The 20,965-nt window shown below is 42.5% G+C and overlaps 1 protein-coding gene across 7 annotated transcripts in view; it reads right to left on the reverse strand.

The window, feature by feature from the left end:
• Nucleotides 1-1,446: 1,446 nt before the first annotated feature.
• Nucleotides 1,447-20,965, reverse strand: part of SAXO6 (stabilizer of axonemal microtubules 6) — an 87,283-nt gene continuing 67,764 nt past the window's right edge. For all 7 annotated transcript variants that reach the window (XM_083182499.1, XM_083182501.1, XM_083182504.1 and 4 more), the window contains 6 exons: nt 18,030-18,308; nt 13,484-13,617; nt 9,933-10,054; nt 8,054-8,285; nt 5,939-5,995; nt 1,447-3,282 (listed from right to left, as the gene is read on the reverse strand). In XM_083182499.1, coding sequence (XP_083038625.1) covers nt 3,164-3,282; nt 5,939-5,995; nt 8,054-8,285; nt 9,933-10,054; nt 13,484-13,617; nt 18,030-18,308 — 943 coding nt within the window. In that variant the 3' untranslated portion in view covers nt 1,447-3,163. The remainder of the gene's footprint in view (nt 3,283-5,938; nt 5,996-8,053; nt 8,286-9,932; nt 10,055-13,483; nt 13,618-18,029; nt 18,309-20,965) is intronic.

Consider the following 20,965-nt stretch of genomic DNA (forward strand, 5'->3'; position numbering starts at 1 on the left):
CCTGCGACCACTTTAGCAGCAAAAGCCCCTATCCCCCGGTGATCACAGGGCAAACACCACCATCCCCCCGCACAGGGGCGGATCCCGGATAAAATGACAGGGGGGGCACCATGATAAAAGAGGGTTTAGGTGGGGGAGGGGCAGTGTTAGTGGTGCCAGTGTACATGCTAAGAGAGCGACAGAGAGAGGGTGGGAATGGGATTAAAAATAGGCCCTGGCATTTAAAGTATGCAGGCCCACCATGGCGACAAAAGCGAAGGGTGTAGTTGTATGCGCGCCGAAGGCGCGCTCCGGAAAAGGGGTGTGGCCACTCAACAGAGGTGTGTCCTTGAGTGTAGTCTACAACACCATATACAACTTCTACACATTATGCAACAAAATACTAGACCCCTTTATACTTCCCCCTTACACATGATGCCAAATGGAATGAAACTAAATTCACATAATGCCACACGGATTGAGCCAAAATTCACATAATGCCACATGGATTGTGTCAAAATTCACATAATGCCACATGGATTGAGCCAAAATTTACATAATAACACACGGATTGAGCCAAAATTCACATAATGCCAAATAGATTGAGCCAAAATTCACATAATGCAACATGGATTGAGCCAAAATTCACATACTGCCACACGAATTGAGCCAAAATTCACATAATGCCACATGGATTAAGCCAAAATTCACATAATGCCACATGGATTGAGCCAAAATTCACATAATGCCACATGGATTGAGCCAAAATTCACATAATGCCACACGGATTGAGACAAAATTCACATAATGTACAATAAAAGGTAATTTGTGAACAGGTGCGCACAACACACATGCAGCTTATCTACAGTTGAGGTGACATCCAATAATCACCTTACATAGAACATATAGCAAAACAAGTGTAAACTGTAGAATTAGCGTTTGTGGTGTTCTCAAATAAACTCAGTCCGTGTGAAAATAATCACAAAGAGTTAATGTCACCAATTACAGGTATCCATGAAAGGTAGGATTATTGCTGGTAGAATCCTCCAAATGTCACGTCCTCAATAGTGGCATATACCATGAAATGACACAATAAAGAAAAATATAGTGCAAAAACTTTTTTAAACAAATTAATTTAATAAAAAAGTGCACTTACAATTTTAATGCTTATTAAAAGCATATAGATAAAATTCGCTCAAGGCAGGACTGCGGTCCAACAGAAGGTTCTGGGGAACAGACTAACACCAGGTCCGGATACTGGGAGAAAGCTGGAGCCCAGAGGTACCGACAGTAGACTCAGTTTTGCAGCAATGAGTTATAAAGCGAGACACGCCAAATGCATTTCGGACACAAAAGGTCCTTCAGCGAGACATGCTGAGGAAGGACCTTTTGTGTCCGAAATGCATTTGGCGTGTCTCGCTTTATAACTCATCGCTGCAAAACGGACTCTACTGTCGGTACCTCTGGGCTCCAGCTTTCTCCCAGTATCCGGACCTGGTGTTAGACTGTGATGCAAGGGCGGGAACTGGCAGCCGTCGGAACTGGGTGGGGGTCGGAATTGACGGGTCCCATATTATCCTATGGGGAAAAAAACGTTACAGTTTGCCAGGCGATATCTCCGGTTCCCGGGGGGCTAGAGACACGGGGCTGGGCTCGTTGGAAAGCCCTGGTCCTCAGCTACAAAATAAAATGATAGGGGGGCACGTGCCCGGGTGCCCCCCCCCCTGAATCCGCCACTGCCCCTGCAGGATGTGTACCAAAACCCGGCAATTTTTGAGGGTCAACACATCCCTCATTGCCACCCAATAACCAGAATGCTAGCACATGAAACTGGCATACATGCAGTGGGTCACAAAGCAGAGTTTGTCTTGTCTGTTGTGCTCATTATTATTAGTATGGATTGCCTTGGATTAAAAATAATGCCATTTCAGTGGATTATAAAAAAAAGAAATTGAATGGATTACAATCAAAGGACATGGGTTTCAAAAAGGACCGCCCTTGAATGATACTGTAAATAAAGAACATTTTCCTAAAAAGTACAAGAAAAATAACCTTTGGATGACAAATGTACTGTATACCATTGCCCATGGATTATAAATGAAGAAAATCTTCCAAGTGATGGCAAAATACAAATAATGTTAATAAAATTGGTGAAGGAAGGTTCAGGGAGCATTTAAAAAAAATGTATTTTACAATAATGAGACTTGAGGCCAAATGTAATAGCCTCCGAATTCTGCGGCTACTGTATGTGGGATGCCGGCCAAACTCCGAGGTTTGTTTTAAAGGAGCACTCACAAGACAAATACATTCCTTTTCAGTGATTGCCCCTTTAAGAAAAACCTTGAATGGACATGTTTGACATTCTGACCATGTCAATAAGCTGAAAGTCAACATGTTCACTGTTGACATAATGATCATGTTGACATTCTCATGATATATTCTAATGCAGGAAGAGCTGAGAGTTTGTCAAAACTCTTCAAAGCACTTTCCTCCAATCTACTGTATAACACAGAAAAGAGGGCAGGAGCAGTAAATCCAAATCAGTCCTTAGTCCTCTATATCAATTTCAATGTACAGGTCGGGTATCCCGTATCCGAATTATACCAAAAACCGTGTTTTTTTGGAATAATTAAAAAAAAAATTATTCCCCCCAACCCTCTTTTAATACTTACCAAGTCCTCCGGCGTCCATAGCAGGCCTTCAGCATCCTCTCCGGCGTCTCCAGCGGTCCCAGGAGTGCTTTGCGCGAGTGCGCCGGTGACGTCACCGGCACGCCTGGGACGTCACCGGCGCGCCTGGGAACTTGCGCAAAGCACTCCTGGGACCACTGGAGACGGTGCTGGTGGCCTGCCGTGGACACCGGAGGACTCCATGGACGCCGAGGGACCATCGGGGACCCACCAGGGGCAGGTAAGTATGGCTAAAAAAAAAATATTCCAAAAACCGGAATATTCCCTTATCCGGAATGCTCGTGGTCCCGAGCATTTCGGATAAGGGATACTCAACCTGTATACCGTTGCAAATTAATAACATAAAAATGTTTTTTTAGTCCTACCATTATTTCAACAAACAGGACTATTAGAAATAGTGCAAAATAAACCCCAAATGGTCAATGATTACAACTTAAAAATAAAAATTTTAAAACACACAAATCATATATTTTACATTTTCCAATAAAAGTTGGTTAATCTTGTCCATTCTTGCCCCAGAAGTACTCTTTTCGCCTCTGAGCACGCTCCAGGACCTGAGAAGCCAGAGAGCTGGAAGCCGCTGACCTTGCAGAGATCTCAGAAAGACGGTCATCTGAAAAAAAGGATGTAGCAATGGTAAATGGGAATGGGTAACTTTTAGTTGATGCATTTTTTAGCAGCACTGTGGCATAGTGGTTAGCATTACGGCCTCACAGCACTGAGGTCATCACTTCAGTTACCAAAATAGCTCTAATTGTGTGAACTGTGCATGTTTTTCTTGTGTTTGTGTGGGTATTCCAATGGATACTTTGGTTTCCTTCAAAAAACATAGTTCATTGGAATATAACAAAAATGATCCCTAGCTTGTATCTATGGGTGTGGTATGGGACTCCGACAGTCGGGATCCCGACAGTCATTATCCCGACGTTGGGATCCCGACTGCCCAGAGTCAGACAGCATGGCGAGTGCAAAAAAGCCCCTTGCGGGCACGGTGGCTCGTCGGTCACCCGGCTGCCGGCGTTTTGACAGTCGGGATGCCGACGTCGAGTAAATGACTGTCGGAATCCCGACTGTCGGGAACCCGTCCGGCACCGTATCTATAGGGAGTGTATGGGTCTATGTACTAAGCTTTGTATAGAGAGATAAAGTACCACCCATCCAGCTCTTAACTCTCATTTTTCAAACACAGCATGTTAGGAGCTGGTTCTTTATCTCCATCCACTTTCTCCGAAGGCTTAGAACATAAACCCCCCTATGTCTGTATGCTTCAAATCGGACAGATGGCTATGAATGACATATTATTTGTACAGCGTTATATATACAATAATAATGCTAAAAAAATCAGTAACTGAAGGGCAAATTTTTTAAGCCTGGTGAAGTGATAAAGTGAAAGATGATGATGCACCAACCAGTCAGTTTCAATGTTCAAACCCAGCCTGTAATTAGACAGGAGCTTAATGGCTGGCGCATTATCCTTCCACTTTATCACTTCCCTCGGCTTAATAAATCTGCCCCTAAATATGTTACATACTTTTTCCAACATAGATTGTTTCCTGTGTAATAAAAAAAATTAACTATTTAAAATTGTCTTGACCAAAACCTCTACAAGCTCCTGCCCTAAATGGCTTGGGCTAATCTCATCTATGATGGGATACGGTCATTAGGTCTACACCAACTATGTCGACAAGCAATGGGTCGACATCACTAGGTCGACAGGCAGCAATGTCGACATGGGTTTAGGTCGACATGGGACTAGGTCGACAGGTCCTTAGGCTGACATGGGCTAGGTTGACAGTCAAAAGGTCCACATGGGGTCTTTCACTGCCGACATGTGCCGAGAGGCGGTATTTCATGCCCTACCATCCACTAGGAATTGGTGGGAGAACAAAATAGTGTGCCGAGCGTAGCGAGGCACCGTGCCTGAAACATTGCGAGTGAAGGGAGCGATGCGAGGGGATGTGGTGCACTTCAAACTGTGTCCATGTCAACTGTGTCGACGTTCAGGTAAAAAAACAGTGAAAGATCCCATGTCGACCTTTTTACTTTTGACCTTGCCCATGTTGACCTAATGCTTGAGTCAACCTAATGTTCTGTCGACCTAGACCCATGTTGACCTAGAAACATGTCGACCTTGACCCATGTCGATATTGCTCCCTGTTGACCTAGTGGTGTCGACCCAATGCATGTCGACCTAACAACCCACACCCTCTATGATAGAGAAAACCACCAAATTTGCCTATACTGTGGCCTAAGGGTGTAATTCAAATCTGATTGCAGGGCCGTGAATTTGCATGGTGGCCGATTGTCAATACATTGCGCATGCGTACGGCCCATAGTGCGCATGTGCAAGGCCGCTCTGCTATTAAATCTTGCTACTTTTTTAATTTGCATGCCGTTCGCAAGGTGATTGGCAGGAAAAAAAGTACATTAGAAGCTGTTCGTGCTACTTAGTACTCAAATAGGAAATACTGTATAGAGAAGCTAAGCACAGGGTTTTGGCATCCAGGAATTTAGGGAGGAGCATTTATCTCTCCCCATTATACAGATAGGGCAGGCCTTATGCTTGCTGGCGAATCGCCAGCAGCATGCTGCTGGCGATCCGCCAGCAACACGGCGCGCCATCTGACTGAGACGCGCGTGCGTCCCCCACGCACGTGCGTCTCAGTATCCGGGCGGCCGGCGGGCGAGGCGGACGCAATACTGTCCGCCTCCCGCTCGAGGGGGGCTGGGGGGACCCGAGGAGGCTGTGGGGGGGTGCGGGCGCCCGGTGTGGGCACCGGGCGACCGTCGGAAGGGGACGGCAGCACCGTCGGAAGGGGACGCGCGCGCACCTCGTGCGCGCGCGTCCCCTTCCGACACACAGATGGCGCGGGAGCAGGGAATGGCGAATGGCGTCGCCATCGCCATCCCCTGCAAAGATGAGCCCGGCCCCATCTGTACTTATATACTTCTAAAGATAACACTTGCCGCTGGTTAAAACAGAGTATGTTACAAGCTGTTTGTGCTACTTAGTACTCAAATAGCAAATACTGTATTACTGTAATACTGTATGAGAACCTACAGTAAGTAGCACAAATAGCTTGTAACATGCTGTACTCTGCTCTAACCAGCGGCAAGTGTTATCTTTATAAGTATAGGAGTATAATGGGGAGTCACACCACAGCATTGGGCGACTAGAAGGGCTGTGTAATGCGCAAGGAGGCTACATGTATGTGGACATATCTGTATTTCGAACATCCCACACAAATCTCAGTGTACATAAATCATACCTTCAATGCTACTGTTATCATTAAAGTCTCCATAATAGCTTGGACTGTTGAAGTTCCCTGAAAGCAAGGAGTTGAAGGTATTAATATTGCGTTTAAAAGTCAAACTATATATTTAACAAAGTCTGAGGAGCTCTATTAAACACACCAGGTGGTGGCTGCTTCACTCAATGGGCAGTATTCAATGAAGATTTTCGGCATGTGCAGCGAATCCTGTTTAGGATTCACTGCACATTTGCTGTGTTCCGGAGGGCTGGAGCATTCGGTGCCAGCCCTCCCGGTCGCCCTATTAAACGCAGCAGGGGCTCGCTGCCCCTGACGGCGAATTTTAGCCGCCGCAGGGAGCTGGGGAAAAGGGACAGGCAGGGAGATGGAAGTCTACCTGCCTGCACTGGAATGTGTGCGGGGGAAGGAGGGCTCCCCGGGACACAGGCAGGGGACGCGGGTAAGGAGCCGCTGCACTGCTTCCGCTCGTGCATATGTAATGAGCGGCAGCAGTGAATATATGAATATGTAATGAACGGCTCTCAACCCCCTGCTGGCTGTTATGTGTAAAAATATATATATATATTTATATATCTATTCATGTGCAGCACGCACATGAATAAAAATAGCATGTCTCGTCACCGAAAAAAATTACTGATTTTTTTTACACCAATTTTTTTTTTTTTTAAACCTATATTTTAAAAGATAACATTCCAGTTCACCTTAAAAAGATGGTGATTGCTACACGGTGAAGCACAGCGAAAATCATGCTGAAAGCAATTCACCGTCCTAACATTGAATACACTCACGGCGAATCACGGCAAATCACAATGAAAAACCCATTGGAAAACAGCAGCAAATTGCGGCGACTAACAGACGGCGAATTGGCTGTCAGTCACTGTTCGCCATTGGCGAATTTTGAATAGGGCAAATGACGTTTCCAGTCAAAAAATTTGCCAGGGAGCAGGAAAATAGGACACATTCGCCGTGAAAAGCGGCGTATCAGCATCATTGAATACTGCCCAATATATGAATAGGGCTGAAGCCACAAAAGTGTCCTACCAAGTCTGAATCAAGAATTGTGGTGGTACTTGCACAAAAACGATACCTGTTTTGTTAACCAAATACTATTTTCTGAAAATGGAAACATATATAGCACAATACCAGATGCTGCAGTAGATGGTGTAAACAGACAGTGACAACAGTTCAGTGTGATTACCCTGCTTTTCCAGGTGACTAATATTTGGCAGCAGGGATAGTGCATTGGTTAGAATTACTGCCTCGCAGCACTGAGGTTCCTTCCGCACCAAGACCTTAACTGTGTGGAGCTTGTATATTCTCACCATGCTTGCTTCCACAATCCAAAAATGTACTGGTAGGTTAATTGGCTCCCAACAAAATTAACTGCAGCGTGAATGTGTGCAGGTGTACATGTAGTAGCTAATATAGATTGTAAGCTCCTCTGAGGCAAGAAATTATATGACTAAAATTATCCCTAGAATGTCTGTGTGTACATGTACATGTGGTAGGGAATATAGATTGTAAGCTCCACTGGGGCAGGAACTGATGTGAATGTTCAAATATTCTCTATAAAACACTGCAGAATATGTGTGGCTATATAAATCACGTATTAGTAGTAATAGTAATAATAATAGGCCTCCTCCTGATTTTATAAAAATAACCTGTAACTAATTTGGAAAAATCATCAAATGAAAAGCAGTGAATTATAAATAACAAAAAGCTTAACAATAATGAAAGTAAAGGATCCTAAAAAAAAATCAATTCCCTAACTCTAAGGTGAAATACACATTATGAGATCTATTGAAAGACATACGGTCCACATTGCTCCATGTGTACCCTCAATTACATACTACAGGCCGTCAAGTGGGCTGATCCTGCTGACTGCAGCAGGTAACACTATATTGTGTGCTCATACACCGGATCATGCAGTATATCATTCTATGGGACCTTGGGCTACCCTGTGTACCCAGTGCAACGCACAGTATTCTTCTGTCTGTTTCTCTTGCAAGGTATTGAGATCCACAGTATTGAGATTCAGCCAGTTTCTAATAGCAAAGAAATTTTTTGGCTATTTCTAACTATTCTGGATGAATAAAGCATTTTTAATCTCACCGTTATGCTGAAATTCAGGATCTCGTAGGGATCCATGTATTCGACATGAACTCCACTGCTGAGATACTGGGACAGAAGATTTCTCTAGAGATCTACTGACAGGATATGAGGTAGTTGCTGGTGCAGGTCTATTGGAAATATGAGACTTCGGCCATGGATCCTCCCTCAATGGCAATGGATCTTCAGTCCTCAGACCAGCAACGGGAGGAGATTGTACAGATGGCTCCTCATCCTGGCATACAAAGTTGTTAAATAATTATTACATTGCTTACCTACAAAAGTGAAGTTCCCATAAAAATAATGTATACAATATGTGAGCAATGTTAGTATTAGAGAGAGTTAGTATAGAGGATAACAACAGATTATAAAAAGACTAGTTATCAGCCATTTAAAATACAGAACAACATAACAGTAATGTCAGTGCCAGCGGCTGTGCGCACCCAAATGGAAAAACACTGGATTGCTCCATTGAGCACCACCAAGTGGCAGCCGGCATGCAAAACACATGAATTCCAACAACAGAGGAGAGGAGCAGCGTTAGGCTTTTATTATATAGGATGCTCACCAAGGTGGCCACAATCTTATTGGCTAAGTGCCTGTACAGTTCACAGAAATCCAATGTAACTTAATATTCCACTTAACAGCACAATTTATCCTTTATCGAACACTGTCCACTACATCATGGCGTAAACACCAAGGACCACATACAGAAATGGACTTTAAGTTTCAAGTTTTTTTCCTTTCCATTTAGGCTTTTTAAAATATGTATGTGATGGCGTATGTGGAGGTCGTGCAGACACAGTAATGGCATGTTGATGCAAAATGCATTCCAAGATGGTCACCAGGAGCAAATGTGTAGAGAGGGATGACTGGCAGGTAATAAACATACGGCGCAAGCTGATGATGATAAATGGCTGCTGGCTGTGTCTGGTTTGCTAAAACCATCTAAGACACACCCACTTATGCAATTACAGTACAACTGCTGCAGCAAGATTTCAGTGAACTGAACAGGTCACACATTTACAATACATTGTGCACTACACTACACTGGTGGAGCAATCACCACCAAGCTATGCGCCCACTACTGGACCTGGAGAGGGTTGCTGGCTTGCAATGACCAATCTGATGTGTGACACTTGTATCTTATATGGCATACCTATAAAATGCTAAATAATGTAGAAAAAAAAAATTTCTGTGCACCACTCCTCTACTAGAGTCTCTGTCACACTGCATGGTATATCTATATTTAGAAAAAACTAACTACTCCTCAGTTGAAGTACTTCAAGTGACCACTAGAGGCCACACGACGGTCCAAATTACAGAAAATGAAAGCAAAATTATGTTTCAAATTTGTTGGATATGGAAAGCGGGAGCTGTGAAACAGATACTGGAGGAAGGAGCAGCCGTCGTTTTGAAGGCTTTTAAATAGTGGTAAATAAAGGCTAGGCATATGGGGAAATCTCTGTACACATCAGGAGAAGGATATGAAATAGTCCTTAAAGTACATGTACTATGGATTACTATGAAGTTTAAGAGAAAAAATAAAGCAAATTGGGCATTGCCAGGATGAGGACGTCCCACTGATGAAAGAAGAAAGGACTTATCTCCCTTTTGTAAATTGTGGCCTACATGTAGAATACATTACTGACACAACTACATTGTCTTTAGGCTTTATTTCACACAAAAAATGCATTTTAAAAAAGTGGAGTATAGTCTTATATCCACTGCACAGCAAAGTGTAATGTCTACAAGGTCATCCAAAATGACTTAGACATGCAGTTCTTGTGACCTCTAATATAATGCAACCATAGAATCCTAATATTTGTTGAATAAAATATCATCACATTTTACCTTTTAGAATCCAGTGCTCTTTACATACCTTTTTCATCTTTCTTTCAATTACATATTTGGAGACAGAATTACTGTCTTTTTTAGAGGAACCTTTCTGCTTATGTTCTGATGTGTAGTGATGGTTAGTTGGGGAAACTAAAAGAGCTCCACCTGAGGAGTAGAGGGTTATATTAGTAGTGCGATATTACAGAATAGAAGGGTCTTTATAGATGGTGAACAGGTAAGATCAGTGATAGAGATGATAGAGATAGTAAAGCTGGGTATCAGCTTATCTGCTGTTTGTTTTAGAGAATTTCAGCATAGCAACTGGGGGTGCCGCTGAGTCCACATAAAAAAAATTTAAAGCTGTCTTTCAGACATCCTTTCCAACATGGCCCATCCTTGGGCCACAATATTGACCAGGAAACATCCCTCTGTATACTGGCCTATGCGTTAATGAGCACTGGCAATATGCATGTGCAGCATGCGTGCATGCTTGTATCTTTGTGTGTGTGTGTTAATAATTGCTGGCTGGGTGAGTTATGTGTGTGTATCATATTAGTTAAGGCATTTCTATATAGTATATTATGAATTTGGATTACTGATATGCGGCATATTAAAAATTAGGGACACTGATGTGTGACATATTATGAATTCCAGGGAGCATGGGTCGTGGGTGAAATGGTGCCAAGAAAGCTTGCACTGGCCATGCCAATTCTTAGCAGTTAGGAAATCTTTTAATGTTTTGCATAATATGCATTTCAAATGTACAATTCATTTACAGTCAGGTTCATAAATATTGGGACATCGACACAATTCTCATATTTTGGGCTCTATACACCACCACAATGGATTTGAAATGAACCAGACTTTCAGCTTTAATTTGAGGGTATTTACATCCAAATCAGGTAAACGTAGTAAGAATCACAAAGGTTTCTATACATAAATAAGTTTCTATATAGATGTTAAGGTGCACTGCTAACTGCGGCTGGATAGGGGATTGTCAATCCCTAAAAATGAACAAGATAAATAAAGGGGATAACAGCGCTGATTCAGAAAAATGACGGTTTCTTTAAATTTGGAAATTTAATAAAATAAAATAATAAGAACATACATGTTCATGCTGCTCCTGATAAAGCTGGAGAGACCTTTCCCATAGAAACGCATACAGCTTTCCAAATTTGCTATACCCAACACACTTATACTACTTTCGGACCGCAAATGCCGTGTCGCACACGGAATTAGGACACGGGTTCCATCCCCAGAGCAACACAGCAATGCGGTCTGAAAGTTCTGACACTGACACGGCATATTGCCGAGTCGGTGATGTCACATGGGGTGGAGCTGGGCGGCGGCGCGTCATCGGGGGCTCGGGAGGAGGCAGTACTTGGAGCTGACAGTGCTGCCTCCTCCATACTGTGAACGGGACATGGGTCGCTCGACCCAGGCACCCGTTCACACTGCACTTGACACGGGTCATAGCCGTGTTCAACCCTGGTCATTACCAGGGTTGAACACCTGTGTTGCTCGACCCGTGGTGGCCTTTTCAGACCGCAACGTGACCCATGTTTAGGCCCCGCGAACACGGCAATAAGCCGTGTTCGGAATGCGGTCTGAAAGCGGTATTACTACACTCCTGAGGATTACAAACTAAGCAGCTACACTGGATACAGAACTTAGCATCTCTACCTGGTCATCCACCCTTTCCTTTACCTAAATGAGCAGAAATCACTTCATTGCCAGGTTTACAGGACAATCAACCAGAATTCATCTGCTACCATTGCACTATTCATCTGGATATCGGCTACCAGGTAATATATTGCTGCTCTATAATAGAGACATCCCTCCCAGTTGCTCATAAATATCCTGGATATAGGAGTCTAACAGTGTCCTAAGGGTACCCATCCTTTTTAAATCCACGTATCCACATATTGTATGTGTCCATTTTAACATGTATGTTATTATCATTTTATTTTATAAAATTTCCAAATTTAAAGAAACCGTCATTTTTCAGAATCACTTGAGAAACTAATGGTGTGTACACACTATAAGCCAGCACAGGTTATAAACTGTTTTAGGTACAAATCAGTGGAAAGGGCTTAGGGGGTTATTCTGGTTTACTCATTCTGGCAAATTCCTTCTTATATGGACAAAAGACAAAATCATGTGCACTGCAGGTGGGGGGGGGGGGCATATGTAACATGTGCAGAGAGAATTAGATTTGGGTGAGTTATTTTGTTTCTGTGCAGGGTAAATACTGACTGCTTTATTTCTACACTGCAATATAGATCTCACTTTGAAAACTCCACCCAAATCTAACTCTCTCTGCACAAGTAACATCTACCCCACCGGCAGTGCACATGGTTTTGTCCAAATAAGAAGGAATTTGCCAGAAGGAGTGAACAAAAATAACCCCCTTAATTTGGGATGACATGGTACAGTATACATTTTAGCAACAAAAATAAGATATAACTTTTCAGTAAAACAACAGAGCTCTAGCAACAAAGATGAATGCACACATCTGTGTGATGTTTGCTGCTTTTAGTAGACATATATTAGTTTCAGACAGGATAGCCCCTAAACCCCAGCTTTTACTCGCCAATTGAGTGCTGGGTTGTTCTGCAGGTCCCAGCCTGACCCCCCTTTCACACAGACAAACAAATTACTGGATGAAACATTTCTACCCAGTAATTTGCTGATTAACACAGGTATTTATTCTGTGGGAAAGGGACAAGAAAAGCACCCGTGATGAACGGCAAATTACCGGGTATAAATGTTTAACCCGGTAATTTGCTTTTCTGTGTGGGGTAATATTCTGCAAAATGATAGAAAAAGTTAGGACTTGACCTACTGTAATAAGCAGGCTAGTATTACTAATTAATGCATAACAAGGTTGGTATTACTAATGAACGCATTCCCAGGCTGGTATTACTAAGGAACGCATGCCCAGGCTGGTATTACTAAGGAACGCATGCCCAGGCTGGTATTACTAATGAACGCATGCCCAGGCTGGTATTACTAAGGAACGCATGCCCAGGCTGGTATTACTAAGGAACGCATGCCCAGGCTGGTATTACTAATGAACACATGCCAAGGCTGGTATTATTAATTAATGCATGACAAGGTTGGTATTACTAATGAATGCATGCCCAGGCTGGTATTATTAATTAATGCATGACAAGGTTGGTATTACTAATGAACGCATGCCCAGGTTGGTATTACTATTGAACGCATGCCCAGGTTGGTATTACTATTGAACGCATGCCCAGGTTGGTATTACTATTGAACGCATGCCCAGGTTGGTATTACTATTGAACGCATGCCCAGGTTGGTATTACTATTGAACGCATGCCCAGGTTGGTATTACTAATGAACACATGCCCAGGTTGGTATTACTAATGAACGCATGCCCAGGCTGGTATTACTAATGAGCGCATGCCCAGGCTGGTATTACTATTGAACGCATGCCCAGGTTGGTATTACTATTGAACGCATGCCCAGGTTGGTATTACTAATGAACGCATGCCAAGGTTAATATTACTATTGAACGCATGCCCAGGTTGGTATTACTATTGAACACATGCCATCTAGAAACCTTGCCTGTGGCTGGAGTAGTTAGATCATGATGTGTCCTCTGTGCTAGGCCATATGTTTTCAGTTTTGGAGTAGGAAGTCTTCCTTCAGCTGCAGAAGACCCAGCGCTACGTTCAGACTGATCTTCTGTATCACATGGTCTATAAGGATATACAAAATGTTACAATAATTATTTACATTTGTTATCAGAAACACTGAGCATGCTAGGATAGGCTGTAAAATGGAAGTACCTATCTCTCAGGGAGGCCTCTCACTCTGGTAAAAAGACTTTGCCTATACAATCATTCATCCAATAGGCTCTTTAAAAATTACATCTTCAGTAAAATAAATGGTAATAAAAAAAAGACACAAATCTAGTGAAAATTGAAATACAGGGAAAAGATTTTGGACTTAACCCCTTCCCGACATTTGACGTACATTTACGTCATGGTCAGGATGTACTTCCCGACGCATGGCATAAATGTACGTCATGACTTTAAACTGTCACCGCGTCTATAGACGCGGTGACAGAGGGACGATGGCTGCTGTCCCTGACAGCAGACATCTTCCCTCGTAGCCCAGGGGGGGGCAGCGATGCCCCCCCCCATCAGCGATCGCTGCGATTGGCTGTTCAAATGTGAACAGCCAATTGCAGCGTTTTCTGTGTTCTGTGTATAATTGTCTCTGCTGCCCCCTAGTGTCCAAAAAAATTAAAAGGAGGTTGAAATAATGATGGTAAAATAAAGTACACATATGGTCTTTGTTAGTTATTAACTATTTTGAGTGGTATGATTATTTGTCTCACAAGCAGAAAATTTTACATTTTGCAAAATTGCAAAATGTTCAATTTTTTTACGACATTTTGGTATTTTTCACAAAAAAAAACAGACTGTATCGACCAAAATTTACCACTAACTTAAAGTACAATGTGTCACGAGAAAAGAATCTCAAAATCACTGTGATAAGTAAAAGCAATTAAAAGTTATCCCCACATAAAGTAATACATGTCAGATTTGAAAAAAAGGGCTCTGTCAGGAAGGCAAAAACAGGCTGCGGCGGTAAGGGGTTAAGGCCCATACACACTGGGTGACTTTGAGCTGAAAACCGCATGTTTGAGCAGCTTTCAGCTCAAATCCCCCAGTGTGTATGCCCCAGTGACGAGAAGTAGAAGGAAAAGGTTCATCGCACAGGGAGAGTATATTTTGTGAGTAGATAATGGGTGACCCCTTAGATGTTTGTATTATACACATTGATCATCATGGCAAGGGTGTGCTATCACGGGACTTATAATTTGAAGCAAAAGGGAAATTCTTGAAGGACAAGAAAAGGGGAATGTCGCTTTGTGATGCACGAGGGGGAGGGAGAATTTTTTAAAATATAACCTTTATTTATTTATAACATAAGAACTCTAGCGAAAGTTTAAAAAGACACAATACAAACATATAACATAAACATAAAAAAGGATAAAGGTGTCCAGGGCTAGACTGTATGTATTATTTAAGAGCAAGTCAGGAGTAAGCGGTAGGCTAAGTGCTGTGTTTCCGGACCACCAGCCGGGACAGCGGGATGCGCAGTTTCGCTATCTGGTGCACTGCGCCCGCTAGTCGAGTTGGCTTGTAGTGATGTGACCGGCTGCCTACAGCGTACGGTGAGAGATCAGCCTGTGGGGCTGTCAGCTCAGGTACACGGTGCAGGAGTCTGGTGTAGTACTCCGCGCATGTTTCGCCGCAATCAGTGCTAGTGCACACTACCGCTAAAGCCGCTAAGGAATAAAAGTACAGATCAAAGTGCAATCATGGTGGAAAGGGAAGTGGGAGCACACCACGGAGTGTACGGTCGGAGTACGCTTCGCCAGTGAGCTTCATCAGGTCCTGATGAAGCTCACTGGCAAAGCGTATGCTGACCGTACACTCCGTGGTGTGCTCCCACTTCCCTTTCCCCCATGATTGCATTTTGATCTGTACTTTTATTCCTTAGCGGCTTTAGCGGTAGTGTGCACTAGCACTGATTGCGGCGAAACAGGCGCGGAGTACTACACCAGACTCCTGCACCGTGTACCTGAGCTGACAGCCCCACAGGCTGATCTCTCACCGTACGCTGTAGGCAGCCGGTCACATCACTACAAGCCAACTCGACTAGCGGGCGCAGTGCACCAGATAGCGAAACTGCGCATCCCGCTGTCCCGGCTGGTGGTCCGGAAACACAGCACTTAGCCTACCGCTTACTCCTGACTTGCTCTTAAATAATACATACAGTCTAGCCCTGGACAGGGCTTCAGTACTATTAGACTGGGAGCATTTGTACTTTATCAATTATAGATTAACCGTTTAATGTGTGGACCCATGTATTAACGGTCATTGCCACATACTATACCCCAACGGTCTTTTTCATATTGATAGGGCAAAGTCAGCACTACCGTTAAGGAACATTTAAAACATTTGTACCAATACACGTGTGACTGGCACTATTTGGAGTAACCAGACCAACTTACAGACAAATAAAGTGCACAAAACACAAATACTGTGAAAAGCATATATTTATTGTGGAAACATTAGGAAGTGGGACTCCACGTACATAAGGATACCTTTATCCTTTTTTATGTTTATGTTATATGTTTGTATTGTGTCTTTTTAAACTTTCGCTAGAGTTCTTATGTTATAAATAAATAAAGGTTATATTTTAAAAAACTCTCCCTCCCCCTCGTGCATCACAAAGCGACATTCTCCTTTTCTTGTCCTTCAAGAAATTCCCTTTTGCCCCAGTGATGAGTGGTGAGCGCTGCTGCGTGCTCCCGCATCATCGCTAGGAAAGCCGCTTATCTGTTGGTAATACCAGCAGATGAGCGGCTTTGAGAACGGCTTTGCATATCGGCTTTGCATAGCGCTGCTTTGATTTATTGTATGTTTAAAAAGATTGATATCACTATGATGTTCCTTCAAAAAAATATTAGGAAGTGATAACAAAATGACTATTCTTTCCTCTTTCTGAAACAAGACTAAAAAAGCACAAACTTAAGAAACAAGAAGTACTGAGCAATGGAATCCATTTCAAGAAAACTCCAACTCTTAACCACAAACAATTCTATCAGAAAAAAAAAATAGCCATGAAACTTGGGACTCAGAAAAAAAACGCTACTACAAAATCCTTATGACACAAGAGCTGCTTTGTGGCTAGGAAAGCTGTTCCGCTACGTGGTATGGTGAATGCTGAGCTCACCTCTTCCTGCTGAGTCACATGTCTGCTACCTGTGCAAGAAGTCTGATACTAGCGGAGCATACTAACAGCGATACTGCCAACATAAAGGTTACAACAATAGGCAACAGATGGAAATTCTGAGAGAGAAACTAAATCTCCTTTGGTTTCATGCAGCTTTGTCCCAGTGCACGAACATCAAGAACACAGGGGTAGATTTATTAAGCTCGGTGAAGTGATAAAATGTCTGTTTTTTTTTTTTTATCACCGGCCAATCAGCTCCTACCTGTCATTTTTCAAACCAAGCCTGTAACTTCACAATTAGGAGCTGATTGGCCGGTGATAAAAACCAGACTCTTTATCACTTCACCAAGCTTAATAAATCTGCCCCACAGGTTTATTTGGCCTGTTATGTTTAATCATAATTCCTGGGTAATATACATAAGTACAAGTGTGCCATTACTACAGTCTCAGTTTGTGCATTCACTAGCTTTGCAAAAGGTAAAAAGAAAGTAAGTATTAAATGTTTATTAGTAATTACCAGTGAAATTTGCATAAAAGTTGTAGCAAGTCAGCTATACCTTTTGCATTACATAAGATATAAGTAACTACACTACTGTCTGTACCAGGAACATTTTACATGGGAGTATCTGCAAACTAATGATCAGAATTAAAAAAATGTATCCCAATAGTTACAATTCACAGGTATAACTTCAATTGTCCAAGGTTTTGCATTGTAAAGTTTTGCCACTTTAAAAATACAACTTGAACCTAATTACACATCAGTGTATGTAAGAGATGAACAGTTTAAGTGATAGTAATGATAACATAGAAAAAGTAAGGAAATGGTCACTGAACAGTTTGTTACACACTGGGTGGGAGGGATACGGTCATTAGGTTGACAAGCATAAGGTCAAAAGCCATTAGGTCGACATGCTGAAAGTTCAACATGGGTCTAGGTCGACATAGGACAAGGTCGACAGGTCATTAGGTCGACATGGGGTTTTTCACTATTTTTTGACCCGACATATGCGACAGGCGGTATTTCATTCCCTACCATCTATTAGGACGTGGTGGGAGAATAAAATAGTTTGCTGAGCGTGGCGAGCCACCGAGCCCGAAGCTTGGCAAATGAAGCAAGCCATGTGAGGGGACCCGGTGCACTTTATCCTGTATCCATGTCGGGTCAAAAAACAGTGAAAAAACCCATGTCGACCTTTTGACTGTCGACCCAGCCCAATGCTGGGTCGACCTAATGACCTGTCAACCGTGTCCCATGTCGACCTAGACCCATGTCGACATTTCAGCATGTCGACCAACTTATGGTCCACCAAATGATCCATACCTGGGTGGGAAACCTATAACATTGTTTAAACACTACCTCTGCATCCATGTTTCATTGTTGTTCTTTGTGTGCTCTTCCTTTGCATTGTTCTCTGCCTGATCTGTCTCTTCTGCACCATCAGATTCCTCAGGTTCTTCCTCTATTCTCAGGGGCTCTATCTTTTCTGTTGGTTCTGGATCATCATATTCATCCCAAGCCAGCTTTCGTCTAACCGGGATGGTTGGGGGACATAACTCCCCTAAATCTGTATTTGATGTGGTTTTCACTTTTTTTGGTGGCTGATATATTTTTTCATTTTTTGAAGATGTTTGTAATCTATGAAAACAATGTACACACAATAATTAGAAATAAAGTATATTACATGTTTGCTATGATCACTTGGAATGCAATGAGGATCACTGTAGGTCATTGTTTTCTTATTCCTGTTTTGCTCATTTATTCATTCCGCTAGGCACTGCCGATCCCTAGTGGCGCCATATAAACAATAATAATATGTTGGCATGCGAGGGGAAGTACGTGAACACATACCCTTGCATGCAGCTGAATGGGAGAGAAATCATTTGATGGTCACTGACCATCGAATGATTTTTCTCCCTTTCTGTAATAAAAGGCAGTCTAGACTGACTTTTGTTGTAGCCGAATTTGGGGCGGGTACTGATGTCATGTGACATTAGCCACCTTCCCCGAGCAGGAAACACCACGTCTGCATTCTCAGGGGAATGCCCTGCATTTTTATGGAGACACCCATATCGTTAATGATCCACGTTCCTGCGGGTCATTAGTGATGTCTTCCTTCATCTGCACATGCATTTAAATCTGAAGATATCATCAATGACAGCATACTACTGGATGTGGCCACAGACGATATCTTTTGTGAAATCGTTAAGTGTGTATGCACCGTTTGTCCATGAGTTCAACAGAAACACTGAATCGCATGGTATCATTTGCAGTGTCGTCTAGTGTGTACCCAACTTAAGACAAGTTATCTACAAGGCAAAGAGAACAATACAAAATGGGTTTAATTTACTCAATGAAAGCAAGCGGAATGGCTGACCTGTAAGCAAAGTCAGTCATTATAGGTCCATGTTTGTGTGCTTTGACCTACGCTCATATATCCCATGAACGCTCAGTTATACGCAGCTCTGTGACCAGGATATTACTATCCGTATTGCTTGGTTTTATAACAGTAATCACTATCAGTGCACATTTGAAAAATAAGTTTCCTTGGAGCAAACGTTAGAAGACTAAAACCTGCAAACGCCCTGCTGCCACCCCTCAGCTGCAAATGGAGATGTGATAGAGCTCAGCCCTTAGGGGAATATGCTTGGTGCGAAAATAAACTTTTTATCTGCAAAACAGAGCAGCGGTCATCTCTGCATTAGCACCTGCATTAATAGAGGTTGATCATCTTGTACATCCAGTCATCCAGTCTCTTGGGCACACCGTGATTTTTCAGGATTTTTTTTCTAAAAAAAGTGCTCCGATGTCCACGGCGGCCTTCAGGATCTTCTTCAGCGGTCCCAGGAGTGCACTGCGCGAGTGCAGCTGTGAGGTCACCGGCACACCCACGAACTCACGCAATGCACTCTTGGGACCACTGGAGAAGATCCTGAAGGCCGCCGTGGAACCAGGTAAGTATTAAAAAATTAAATTATTCCAAAAACCATAAATATCCCTTATCCAAAATTCTCGTGGTCCCGAGCATTTCATATAAGGGATACTCGACCTGCACTACTTCTATGATTTTTATTAATTGCCATTAATTATTTTGAACAAATCTGCATATAAAGAGACAAGTGGTGCAGTGCTCCTGTGTGACGCCGGACAAATAACAGATACAAATTATATTTTCTATTGCAATGGTATCGCCAGCCAATAGGACCTTTGTGGGCTATTTGACAAACAGACTGCTAGACCTCTGACTGGTTGTTTCAGAGAATGGCTGAAGGTCACATGGCGTTCATCCAGTAAAGATTTACACAGTGTTTTGCATTCAATTCTATTTTAACAGACAGGATGAACATTGGTTGATGTATTTGTTTATAACCAGTACTCAGATCATATAAATTAATAGAAAATATGTACTGTAGTCAGTTTGGCAATGTCAAATTGCGTGCAAAGCTTCAAGTCATGTAAACTAATTGTTTTCTGTCAGGACAAAACTGTATAAAGAATGTATTATTTAGATAATACACTGAGTGGTCAAATTATTATGACCACCAATTAATCACTTTGTTTTGGCATCTTTTCCCCTAATATGACGAATATTTCTAGGCATGTATTCTACTAACTGCTGGCATGTTTTGTGACTAATATTAGCACAATGCAATGAGCAGCATCTGCAAAATCTCCACACATCTAAAATGTGCCCACACACTAGAAAGACCAGATTTTAAAATGTGTGCATAAATTTGCCTTGAAATCCTGGACAAAAGATTTCAGGCAAATGCATATTTTCACCAAAGATTTATCTTAAGATCCGATGTGCGTTCCTATTGGTCTTTTGCTAATTGTTTTGATCTTTCATGCAGGATATATTTGTGGTAAAAAAAATCATTGAAGTGTGTGGGCACCTTTAAGAGTAATGTCAATGGGTGGTATTTAATTGTTCTATCACGCCCAATCTCCAGTCTAAAGTGACGGAAGAGCATATGGCAATATTCAATTGATTTTGCAACTATTGCACTCGTTATGGTAAGGTTTAGCCATGCATTTCAGCTCACTACCCCCGGGGATAGAAAGCTGAAATTCTGGTGAAAAGTAATTGAATACCACCCTGTGGATGATAATGTAGTCATGTCCTCACCCTACCATCCGCAGCGTGTAACTGAAATCCTAATATGCCAGACCCCTTCATTTACTGTCCAATTCCTGTGTTCCTGAATATTTTGGAACAATTTCTGATCAATAGAAATGGTGTACAGACAGGGTTTCTCCTCCAGTTGCACCATACAAAATGTAATGTGTAGAAT

The sequence above is a fragment of the Crinia signifera genome, chromosome 4, assembly GCF_055691185.1.
Source record: "Crinia signifera chromosome 4, ASM5569118v1, whole genome shotgun sequence".
NCBI classification, from domain to species: domain Eukaryota; kingdom Metazoa; phylum Chordata; class Amphibia; order Anura; family Myobatrachidae; genus Crinia; species Crinia signifera.